General features: G+C 41.7%; 1 protein-coding gene across 5 annotated transcripts in view; it reads right to left on the bottom strand.

Moving 5' to 3' along the window:
- LOC122811506 (AP-2 complex subunit alpha-2) overlaps positions 1–12,756 on the bottom strand; it is a 2,640,839-nt gene that overhangs the window by 1,777,332 nt on the left and 850,751 nt on the right. For all 5 annotated transcript variants that reach the window (XM_044083382.1, XM_044083385.1, XM_044083386.1 and 2 more), the window contains exon 7: positions 7,252–7,360. In XM_044083382.1, coding sequence (XP_043939317.1) covers positions 7,252–7,360 — 109 coding nt within the window. The remainder of the gene's footprint in view (positions 1–7,251; positions 7,361–12,756) is intronic.

Below are 12,756 nucleotides of genomic sequence, written 5' to 3'. Positions count from 1 at the left end.
GTAATCTTTTTGAAAGGAACCTCTGAGGTCCTCTAGTTGCTGCACAAAACCAAAGGGAGCACTGTACTCTATGACTGGACTGATACGGGCAGAGTACAGAGGGAAATGACCTCTCTGGACATAGACGTCACATCATTAATTATGAGTTGTGCAACATAAAAGGATTTCCTCACCACTCTGGCCACATGGTTGGAGACAAGGCTACTGTTTATGTGCTTTCCCATTTATCAACATGGTAATTAGCCTGGATGGTGGACTTCTCAAACAGTACAATTATGCATTTCTTAGGACTGAGTTTAAGACCACAATTTTGGCACCTTTTGTTAGTTAGACCCTTTTCAAGAATGCTAGTGTCTGCAGGGGAGTCAATGATAACCCCCACCTTGCAACTATCTGTGAACTCTGTCAGCCATAAACCTTCAGCATCTGCTTGGATGCTAAAAAGGAGTGGGCCCAATGCCGAGCCCTGGAAAACTCCGTTAGTGACTGTCCTCTTGGTGGAGGTGGCCTCAGTTATTTTGACCTCCTGGGCCCTATCAGTGAGCCAGCTGGCTATCCAACAGGCATGAGCGCCTGCAGGCAGGTGCAAGGGGGTGCACTTGCATCCCCCTGGAACGGGAAGGTGGGCGGGAGATTAATTTTCTTTTAATACCCAAAAAAAAAAAAAAAAAAAAAAAAAAAAAAATTTTTTTTAAGGGAGTTCTTCTTTAAGAATGGTCCCACAGCTTGCTGGTCCGGTCGCATCATGTCTGTGCATGCAGACGTCCTGTTCCTCTTCACCCCGCGCTATTTGAAATTACTGTTTACGTCGTTTGGCAAGGGAATTGTGTTTAATGCTGCAGTAAGTAAGGGAATTCCTTGCCCACTCTATTTCGCTATTTGTAATTGCTTTTGCTTCTCTTCACGTCAAGTCAGGTAAGGGAATTTAGTTGCACACAACACGGCACAACATTAAATATTAAATATTAATGATTCTGTGTTGTGCTTTGCTGCACACCACAGCCGCTTAGTCATGCATCAAGACCAGTATAGCATCAACATTCTGAGAAAAATGGCTATGGAGTAAATTAATAGCAGGTAACATTTAACTTCATGCACACTGTACCATTGGTGGTGGATAGATGAGTCAGTTTTGAAGGTACCATTAAGTTGCCTTTGGTTTTGCAAGTAAGCAGGGGAATATGCAACATTTCCGTAGCAGAAGTGACTTGAAAATGTCTTCTTCTAGCTATTATGTGCCTGTCTAATACACTTGCAGGAGGTTTGATCTGCCAGCAATGCTGTATGTGTGTGTGTATGTGTGTGTATATATATATATATATATATATATATATATATATATATATATATATATATATATATATAAAAAACAACTTTGTCAAAATGCATAGTCTGTTTAACTTAATATAGTCTTACAGGTATAAAGATATAAAGACATGAATTAACTTTATAATTTGAAAAATAACTCTAAATCATTATATCATTTTAGCATTTGATGATGTGAAGCCTAGCTCTCAAAGAATTTTAATTATGTCACTGATTTCAATATTTCACTTCCCATATTAGTGAAAAAGGACTACAAAACTGTTCTGTAAACAAAGACCTAGAAAGCACTATATCCATTTTCTCGGCTTGTTCCTCTTTCCTTTCAGCATATACGAGTCATGAGCATGTACAGTTTTAATGTGCTGTGTTTGTAAGAGGGAGGTATGCCTTCTTCCTGCTGCTTCCACAAATCTCTAAAGTGGGGAAAGTCTTTTCCCTATTACCATATCATGAGTTAAATTGAGTACTACAGCAAAAAGATGAACTACCTTACCAAATGCGGTTTGCATTCCTTGCTGAGTAATGAGATATTGTTTCTCATCCCTATGAATGGATGCTACTATAATAGTTTTGATAGTAAGGCTTTTCCTTTTACATACACACTTCCCCTTTATCAGCATGACCATACCACCTGAATCTAGCAGTCCTTGCATCTCTATGCAACTATTTAAAGCTTTGCATCTACTTAAGTTTGCTATAGTACAGTAACAGGATGCAGATTCATTTATTCTAGCAAATAATTTATTGTGCTCCCCACACATGGCATTACTAATAGCAAGCTTTTCTGAGGTTGTAGTTTCATAGGTATAATATATTACTACTACAAGGGTGTAAGTGGATATAATGAACATTACATTTTCTGCTTATATAATCCAATCACTATATTCCCAGCAAAAGTATCATCAGAATTGTGAAGATCATAATTTTTTTTATATACATGTGCACATATTCAGTGTAGATTGTTAAATGTTTACGATGTATTACTAAAGAAAGGAGCATGATTAAATAATTAATTAGTAACGACATGTAAAATATAACAATATTATGAAATGGAATTTGTACCTATTAATTGGGTTAATATTTATTCATTCATTCACCTATCTGAGTTTATTTGAGATATTTTTTTTTGTACTTGTTTAATCTATTAGCTTGTTTAATTTTGTCATCTGCTGGTCTGTTCCCATGGAATTCCTAGCAGTATTTAATGTACATGATTTAAATATAGCTTTACATGTTTGTAAAGGTATAAATCAGTTTTACAAGTTTGTAAGCGCATAAACCAAGGTGCCAGTTAATTTTAAAAAGTTTTAATAAAGGTTATTTATATGTTTGTTAGTTTGCTTTATTTATTTTACTTAATGTTTATTTCAGAGAAACATTTTGTGCAACTGTCTAATCTCACTATTAACTTATTTAATTTCGGATTACTTTCTGATTTTTCCTCTGGAATTCTTAGCAGTATTTATTGTCTGATGTAAATATGGTCTGAGAACCTCTTGAAGGTGTGCAGCCAAGTTGTCATATTATTTTAAAACATTTTGAATAAAGGTGATATTTTATGAGATTCATATGAACCCTTTTTATTTATTTATGTATTTATATACTTGTGTATGTATTTGTGTACCAGGGTAGTGCACAAATCTCAATGTTTGTAAGAGAGGTAGGGATATGTTTGTGTGTTTAAGAAGTAAGCAGGTCTGTGTGTGTGTTTGTAAGAGGGAGGTAGGTGTGTGTAAGAAGTAGGTAGGTTAGTGTGTGTGGTGTGTGTTATGTGTCTATGTATAAGAGGGAGGTAGCATATCCCTCAGTTGTCCAGGTTTTTGCAGAATGTCCAGATTTTTGCTCCATATTCCTCCTAAAAAGGACTGAAGTTACTAAATAATAGGCATTTGAGTTTTGGACTTCATACCCTTTAGAAAAATGCTTACTAAAGCAAATCCTGTTCTAGCAATTTTCTAGGTTCACGACAGCAATATTTATAATTTGTCCCTATTTATTTTAGGCTTTGTCCAGATTTCTTGCACTAAGAGGTTGAGATGTGGGTGGGTGGGTTTGTGTGTGTGTGTGTGTGTGTGTGTGTGTGTGTGTGTGTGTGTGTAATCCCCTAGTTAGAATTAGCAGATGGAATTTATTTTCAAGGAATTGTGAGCTTCAAGGGAAGAGAAGTTTACTGCTGCTCATGACAAGTCTGTTTAAAATGTGCAACTGTTTTGTTTAGCAAATGGTTCATGATTGTGGTATAGAATTTTAAAGAAGCATTAGTAGCACAGCAGGGAGCATCCTTGCATCTTGACGTAGAGGGCTGTAGGTTCTAGTCCCACAGCAAGTTGATTTTGTATTTTAAGGGGGTGGAGTGCTGCAGTTCTGAGTATGATGCTCTCTGGATGAGATGCCTAGAAACTATGAATCTGTAAAGCCATTTCCTATAGCAATATGCCAGCTTACTATTTTTTTTAATGTAACATAGACAATTTATTCTTTCAGGGCAGCAGGCACTGAATTTGGAGATGAAACACTGAAATATAAAGTTGTTTTCTAGCAACAACCTCTTCATTAGTTTCAGATATCTTTAATATGGAGTTATTCAGATGACTTACTTCTGCAGAGATTGTGTATATTGACTGATATTGGTAGATTGTAATGGCAGACATTTGAGCGGCCTTTTATGGTTGAAATGTTCTAAATTGGGCAGTCATTATTGGTTCGTATGCTTTGTTTCATTGCTTAGTGGAAAAATGTTCAAAACTATAAATTTAAAACACAAACTAACAAGTGGTGCCGTATTATGGAAGGGATATAATTCAATTTATATATTATAATTAATACGATCAGTAAGGTGAATCAAAGAACATTTGCATGGCCCTAAAAATTGTGTGCAAGGGCCTATGTTTTGAAAACAGCCCAAAGGTAAACCTTAACCTGCCACTTGGCCAGATGCATTTTTTTTGAATGTGAGTTTCAAAGGTAGAGAAGTTTTAATGCCAAGTCTGCTTTCATTGTAAGACTACTGCTTTGTTTAGGTTTAGTAAATGTCTATCAGTGTTTGTGCTATAAAATTTGAAATAAAAGTTGTAAATGAAATCCAAATATCTGTATCATTGTAGAAGTAAAGCATAAAACAGTATGCACACAGAGATTTGAACAGTGTCTGTGACAAATGGGGAGAAATATCCAACTAATGGGACATTGAAATGGCTGCGTGGGGGGCTATGTGGACGGGGGTCTCGGTTTGCACCCCCCTGCAAAAAATCCTGCTGGCTCCCTTGCCAGCAGGTGATAAAGGGTTTATACCTAAATTAGTGGACTTGTCTATAATGCTCGACTGGAGTACTGTATCAAAAGCCTTGGCCAGGTCGAGGTAAACTGTGTGCAGTCTTGCCCTCATCACTTGCTTTGGTGACCCTCTCAAAGAAGTCCACAAGATTTAATAGGCATGACCTTCCTTCAACAAAGCTGAACTGTGATGGGTGCAGCGTTTGGAGGTTACCTACATCTTCACTTATGCACATGATGACTCTTTCCATGGCCTTGCATAAGGCTAGTCAGACTTATGGGCCTGCAATTACCTGGATCAGTGGTAAGACCTCCCTTGTGCAAGGGAATGACTTGTAGCAATCTTCAATTTCTTGGGCACAAAACCTGACAGCAGGCTCCAGCTGAAAAGTGATTCAAATAGACCAGAGAGATCATCTTTCATGCTATTTAGTAAGCATCCAGGGATGTTATTAGGGCACACTGATGCAGTGATTTTCCTTGGAAAGTGCATTGATGATTGCGTGATGCACAGACTAATAATGGCAGAAATATATACTTCCTTCCCCAGAATTTTAGGTCCACTGCCTGATGATCATGGGCCCTTTCCTTGCCAATCAGTCTATTCACTTCCCATCACTAAAACAAGAGTCCACCAGGAAGGGCCATCATTTAGACAGCCAACATTGCAGTTCAAAGATTTTTTTGTATGCCCTACAACCCCTGACGATACTCAGTTCACAAGGGATGTGGGTATGCAATGGGTTGTTTTTTGGCTGCCCCTCATTCTCTCAAGTGGAATTGCCAGCAAGAAGCCCTGTCCTCCCATCCTCAAGTATGGGTGGTGGCTTCACTTGTTTCTCCTGCAGAATTCACATAATCCTGTGAGTTCATTGAGCAACCACATCCAATCCTAATCTCACCACTGGGACAGAAGGGGCCCACAGCCCTTCATTTTTCTTTTGCCCTGGTTGGCTCCACCATGGCAGGTGACACTACCTGCATTCAGGTTGCCTGGGACACAGAGCACCATCCCACTGCAGTGCAGAGACAGGTTAGAAATATATAAAACATGAATTTGTGACGGAAGTACACCCTCGAAAGCAAATGACTGGACCTACTACGGTCAGACGAAACATGCACTGAGCACAACTGATCTATGTACTCCTGACTTCCAACAAGGAAAGGTGTCAGAAAAGCATAAAGCTAATTTTCTAGAAGGAATTCCAACCACAGGCATTTTCTTTAGACAAATGAATTGTGACAAGCCCTAGATAAAATACATTTTTAACATGTTTAGCCAGTCTGACTTCAAAGGAATCTATGAACACTTCTCAAAGTACTGCATTACTGGCCAGGATGTGGAGTTATAACGTTTAATAAATCTTAAGGAGAAGAGAGTACCTTGTAAACAGAAATATGACAAGAGAAGCACACAAAACTATAAAAGAATTCTGACCCAAATCAGAATGGGAGGCGATTTTATCAAAATATTTTTAAAGCATACACTAGTAAGACATGTGGTGCTGCGGTACCGTTGACGCCTCACAGTAAGACGCTGATCGGTTCGACTCTCAGCTAGAGCATCTTCTGCGTGGAGACATGCGTGAATGGGCGTACCTTTGTTAAAGGTTGTGCATTAGGGCTGGCAACTCAGCACGTAAAAATCAACTGCCAATCATTAGCGTACCGGAGTTCCGCTGTGGCGACCCCTAACCAGGAAAAGATGAAAGACACAACACCACCACTAGTAAGACATTATATGTAGCTAAAAACAGTCACGATGAGAGGCAACTCCTACTAAACACAGCCAAACTTCAAGATAAAGAGCTAGCACTACATTCAGATATTCATCCTTTCCTGTGACCATGGTGTAGACTAGTGAAAGTTCTGATTACAACCAAGATAACCAGAGTTCTGACTGTGGCTCAGACAAGCAGAATGTGTGTATGTCCAGCTTGGGGGGGGAGAGAAGTGCATACAACTGAAGCATACTCACTGCTCAATTTCAGAAGTGGAGTCTATGGAAACAACTGCTTACTGCTACCAGTTGGTGGCTGGGACAGTCTTCTGATTATCAGCCATGTGTGGAAGTGAAGGGTGGTGCAGCACTAATGCCCAACTCTCTTCCCACCCATAGAGTATTACTGGGCACATGTAACAGATATGGCATAAAAAGCGGAAAAGCACTCCCTGGGCTGGCCCAGGATGCCTCAATCTTCCACCCACCAATAATGGAGTAAGAACAAGCCCAAAGAGGTAGACAGGATTCAGTAAACCTGGTGAACAAGGACAGGCACTGGGAGTAGCTGATGGTCAGCTGTGAAAGAAACAACAATTAGAGGGGGAACACTTTTGGGGGGGGGGGGGTGCTGAAAAAAAGACAATCACTGCACCAAAATTCACAGTAAGACTCTTGTCTAGAAGGCATGCAAATACAAGACACTGACAGCCAATAGGCAAGCCTTCAATCACTATTCGTTAATAATTGCAAAAATAACAAAAGAAAATGAAAAGGGAGGGAATGAGACTGTTCAGAAGGCAAAACACATCTTGTAAAATAAAACTGACAGATTATATCTCTCACTTAATCCATGAACATATAATTTTGTCATCTTTCTATGTAACACCAAGACCTGTTTGTTGCTTATACACTGGAGAGTTAATGCTCACCTGGAGGAGGATAACACTGTAGTAGTCGAAGTAGCTTCACAGAAAGCCATGGTGCAGGAACAAAGTAATAGGTGTAATCTTGCAGGTCAGTAGAAGCAGATGATACTATCTGCAAAGAAAGAAATTAAGTAAGGATACTCCAATCCTGCAACACTGGCATCCAGATAAACTTTAAATACAATATTACTTAAAAGAAATGCGCATCACACTAGCTATGAAGAAAACAGATGTGTGTGTGTGTGTGTGTGTGTGTGTGTGTGTGTGTGTGTGTGTGTGTGTGTGTGTGTGTGTGTGTGTGTGTGTGTGTAATACACACACACACACACATATATATATATATATATATATATATATATATATATACACTACAGTTTTGTACCTATCATACATGTAGATGTTCGAGTGTTCACCCTGCTGCAGTCATTACACTTGGGTTATCCTGTCGTCAGGCGGTCCCGCAGTCAGCCGGATTTCCAAAGTCTTGGTCCGACGTCAGTTGCTGTCGCCTCATCCCTGACGCCAGAGCGCCAGGGGTACATATAAAGCAACCGACGCCATTTTCGTCAGTTTTTCTTGCCCCAGATGTCAGGTGCCCCCAAAAAGGTGATCCAAATCAGTACCAAAAAGTGAGAACACTGTACAGACACAAAAACCCTTCAGCTATAAGCAAATACATCAGTAAGGCATAGCAGAGATTTAGCCAATAGATCAGAGGGGTTGGAGGGAGGGTAACCTGGACTGCAGCAGGGTGAACACTCGATCATTTACATTTACGGCAGGTACAAAACTGTACTATGTTCATCGTGTTACCATGCTGCAGTCATCACACTTGGGTTGAGTCCCAAAGCTAAGGTAGGGTGGAGGCATTATAGAGGGTTAGAGGAGGCTATGAGTCCCTGCAGAACTGCAGTGGCGAAGCCTGCCCTGGACTTCGAATAAAGAGGTAAGTGGTAGTGTTTGGTGAAGGTGTGTACAGAACTCCAAGTTGCAGCTTCTAAAATTTGCTTGGTAGGAACCCCTCTGAGAAAGGCCGTAGAGGTAGCTGTTGCCCTGGTAGAGTGGGATCTAATGGTAGGAGGAACTGGTTTCCCATGATGGGTATAGCAGAAACGTATGCAATGGCCTATCCATTTAGAAATGGTTTGCTTGGAAATGGCCCTCCCTTGAGAAGCTGTAGCCGAGGAAACAAAGAGCTGGTCAGTTTTTCTGAAAGCCTTAGTTTTAGCCAAGTAATATCGAAGCTGCCTGTGAATGTCCAAGGAATGTAGGAGTCTCTCACCTTTGTTCTGTGGATTGGGGTAGATGGATGGTTTGATTCAAAGCTACGCTGGAAACCACCTTAGGCAAGAAGGAAGGATTAGTTCATAGAGAAACTCTGTCTTGATGAAAAATGAGGAAAGGTTCCACTGCCATAAGTGCCTGTAATTCTGAAAGTCTCCTAGCAGAAGTTATTGCCAGGAGCAGGGCAGTCTTCCAAGATAGGAACTGAAGGCCTGCAGAAAAAGCTGGTTCAAAGGGGGGTAATGTTAGTTTTTCCAGCACAAAGTTGAGGTCCCATGTTGGTGTAGGAGCTCTTCTACATGGTCTAATGTTTTTTGCCCCTCTGAGGAACTGCCTTAGGAGTGGATTTGAAAAAGGTGGATTTGTGTTGTAGTGAGCTGAAATAGCTGAAGCATGGATTTTAATTGAGGAAAAGGAAAGTCCTTTATGCAGCATCTCAGCTAAATACTGCAAAATGTGAGGCATATGAGGCTCAGTTGTGTCTTGGCCTTTAGCTTGGTTCCAAGCAGAAAACCTTTTCCATTTGTCCGAGTAAGCCTTCCTGGTGCTTGGCCTCCTGGCTTCTAGAATAACATCCAGTACTGCTTGTGAAAGAGGGGCTGGTTGGCTGCTTAACTGATTTGCCATTCAGCCAGGTTTAAGGTTTTGATCTGGCTGTGCAGAATCTGCTTGTCTTGCTGAGTGAGCAAATGAGGTATTTGAGGCAATATCCATGGTGGGCTGTGAGCCATATTCTTCAATAGTGGGTACCAGTGCTGGCATGGCCAGTCTGGGGCTATGAGAATCATTCGAGGTTTCTCCTTTCTGACCTTCAAAAGGACATTTGTGAGAAGAGGTAATGGAGGAAAGGCATATGCGGTCAGGTTTTTCCCAACTGAAGGAGAGAGCATCCACTTCCCAAGCTTGTTGGTGGAATGTCCTTGTACAAAATTTTGTCAGCTGGTAGTTTTGAGGACTGGCAAACAGGTCTATATTTGGTAGGCCCCATCTTTGAGTTATCATTGCAAATATTTGAGGGTCTAGTTTCCACTCGTGGGGATCTTTGATGTTTCTGCTTAGGTCGTCTGCCAATGTGTTTTTCTGTCCTGGCAGGAAGTGAGCTTGTAACTGGACTTGGTAGGTCAGAGCTGTGTTCCATAAGATTATTGCTTGCCTGCAAAGAGGATAGGAATGACTGCCCCCTTGTTTATGTACCACATTACTGTGGTATTGTCTTTATTGCCAGTTGTCCAGGCTGTAGTAGATCCTTGAAGGCTGTCAGAGCTTTCTGTATAGCTAGCATCTCTTTTTGGTTTATGTGCAGTTTTCTTTGTTCTGCAGTCCATAGGCCTTGAATGCATTGCCCTGCCATGTGAGCCCCCCAGGCATAGTCTGAAGCATCTGTTGTGATAGTTTGCCTGGGTGGGGGGCAAGGTGAAAGGCTGACCCTTTTTGGAGGTGACATGCCTGTACCCACCATAGAAATTCCTGTTGAAGGCAGGGCAGGAGAGATATCACTGTGTCCAAGCTGTGGCTGTGTTGAGACCATACGCTTTTTAGGTACCATTGTAATTTCCTCATATGCAGTTTTGCAAATGGTATCAGAATTCAAGATGCCATGAAGCCCAAAGCCTGCAGAATTTTTCTTGCAGTTAATTGGGTCTTTGTTGCCATTGTCTTGAAATATTGAGTCAGTTGTAAATGCTTGTCTAGTATAAGATAAGCCTTCTGGGCTGTTGTGTCCAAGCTGGCACCCAGGAATGTCATTTTTTGTGAGGGTACTAGTTTTGACTTCTTTTCGTTTACTGTATACCCCAGACAATTTAGTAGTTGCTTCACAAAAGCCAGATGTTGTATGAGAAGGTCTTTTCTTTCTGCTTGGATGAGGCAGTCGTCCAGGTATGGATATATTTGTATTCCTCTTTGTCTGCAGTATGCAATCACTGGTGCCAGGCATTTTGTGAATACTCTGGGTGCAGTAGATAAGCCAAAGGGCAGTGCAGAGAATTGATAATGGGTTGAGCCTGCAATGAAACGGAGGTATCTTCTGCAACTTGTCTGACAGGGACATGCAGGTATGCCTCCTTGAGGTCCAACGTTACCAGTCATGCTTCCTTGCCTAACATGGGATGTAGCTGCTGTAGTGTTAGCATCTTGAATTTGGGAACTTGTAAGTAAGTGTTTAGAATTGAAAGGTCCAGAATTGGTCTCCAAGCATTTTCTTTCCTGGGTACTAGGAAGAGTCTTGAGTAAAATCCTTGGCCTTGCTCTTGAGTTGGTACCCTTTGAATGGCTCTCATGGCCATGAGAGCTGAAATTTGTTTTTGAGCCTATGCCCTTTTATTTTGTGGCAGATTTGGCATTCCTCTTTTTATTGGTAAGGTGTGAAAGTGGAATCTGTATCCTCATAAAATTATGTCTAGGACCCACTTGTCCTTTGTGACCATGTGCCAGTTGTCTACAAATAATGCTAGTCCCCCCCCCGGGGGGGGGGGGGTGACGAAAGAGCTTTGTTTGGCCAGCTGAGGTGTAAGTCATTGACTGCCTTCTGGTGGCTTGAGACCTGTCTTCTCCTCCCTTCTGGGTTGGAGTGGTCCATTGGCGAGGTTTATACTGAGCTTGTGGTTGTCCTCTGCCCCTTGGGCGCCTGTATTTACCCCTCTGAGGCCTGTCAGTGGCTGGAAAGGACCAATTTTTGCTTGGCCAGTTTCGGCTGAAGCGAGGGGGTTGTACCTGTAGGAAATCTTTGACTGTCTGCATTGATTTTGCCTCATCTTCCATTTTCTTTACAACAACTTCTGCTTTAACACCAAAAAGAACATCCTGCTGCAAGGGAGCATCTAGTAGTTTTGCTTTAACATGTTCAGGCAGACTTTGTTCCTTTAACCAGGCATGCCTACGTATAACTGATACAGTGACAGCTGCTCTGCAGGAGGCCTCCAAAGAGTCAAACCCACATTGTAAGGTATGTTTGCCAACCTGCTCGGTGGCGTGCAACAAATCCTGTACTTCTTTCAATTCAGATTGTTGAGGAAGGGTTGTTATCTTTTGTTTTAACTGAGAGATCAGAAATTGCTGATACTTAAGCATATGAAATTGACAGTTTAGAGCTCTCATAGCTAAAATGGCTGAGGTGCAAACCTTTTTTCCCCATCTGTCTAGTGCTCTTGAATCCCTTTCAGAAGGTAGTGGATTTTTAGCCATGGAAGCCTTAGCCCCCTTGGGACCCTGGGAGATGGTCTCTGGGTCAGCTACTGGGCTTTTGTAAAGGAATTTATGGGAATCAGGTACTCTGTAGTATCTGTCAGGCTTGGCCAGGGCAGGAGGCAGAGTCTCAGGGTTGAAACTGGATTCTAAATAAACATCATCCACAATGTCCAAAACAGGAGGGATGGCTAGAGGTCTGTGTTGGGGGAGTAAAAGAAACTCTCTGAGCCTTTTCTTGGAATCAGAGTAATCCTGACCTTCCCAGTGGAAATGTTCCCTCATAGTGTGTAAAGTGTCCCCAAAAGAGTTATCTTCTGGAGGGGAAGCTGAGGGAATAGAGTCACCAGCATCAGAATCTTCATAAGGAGAGAAGGAGTAGTCTTGGTCTTCAGAGGAATCCAAAGAAATGGACAGTTGTTCAGAGGAAGCAGATTCTTCCTCTTGTCTGGGCCTTTTGTCAGGAGGAGGCTGAGAACCCCTGATAAGAGAAATCAGATCTTCAGCCATCTTGAGCATCTTTTTCTTAGGCATAGGGCCTTGAACAGGAGACTGAAGTGAAGCCTTTTTCGATTTGGAAGGAGTCTTCGATTTTGAAAACGTTTAGACTGTAAGAGTCGTTGGTCTGAAAACGCCTTCAGAAGGCGAAGGTGTTTCAGAAGTACCAGCGTCCTTGGAAGGAAGTAATCGGTAGGGCCTGAAGTAAAAGGCTGCGTCGGCCTAGTACATTCCGTCAAAATATACGTAGCAGTCTCGGTTTCCTCAACTGCGGTAGTCAGATGCTGCGTTGGAGACTCGCTGATAACAGGAGACCGGATCAACCGAGGCCTCGGAATCGGGCTTAGGCCTGGGCTGTCGATCCTTTTCCCTGCGCTTTTTGTGCACGCCGGTAGTCGGTAGCTCTGACGGCATGTTATAATTAAATTTTCTGCCAAAAAAGTGTTGTGCAAAATCAAATCGTCTTTTAATAGTACGTTTATTAAATCTAGCACAAAAACGACAAGAAGTGACGTCGTGATCAGGGCCTTGGCAGGGTATACA

Source organism: Protopterus annectens, chromosome 9.part0 (assembly GCF_019279795.1).
Source record: "Protopterus annectens isolate FY-2018-M chromosome 9.part0, PAN1.0, whole genome shotgun sequence".
Taxonomy (NCBI): Eukaryota; Metazoa; Chordata; order Ceratodontiformes; family Protopteridae; genus Protopterus; species Protopterus annectens.
The sequence above is the reverse complement of the archived record's forward strand: the minus strand, read 5'-3'. Positions and strand labels throughout refer to the sequence as shown.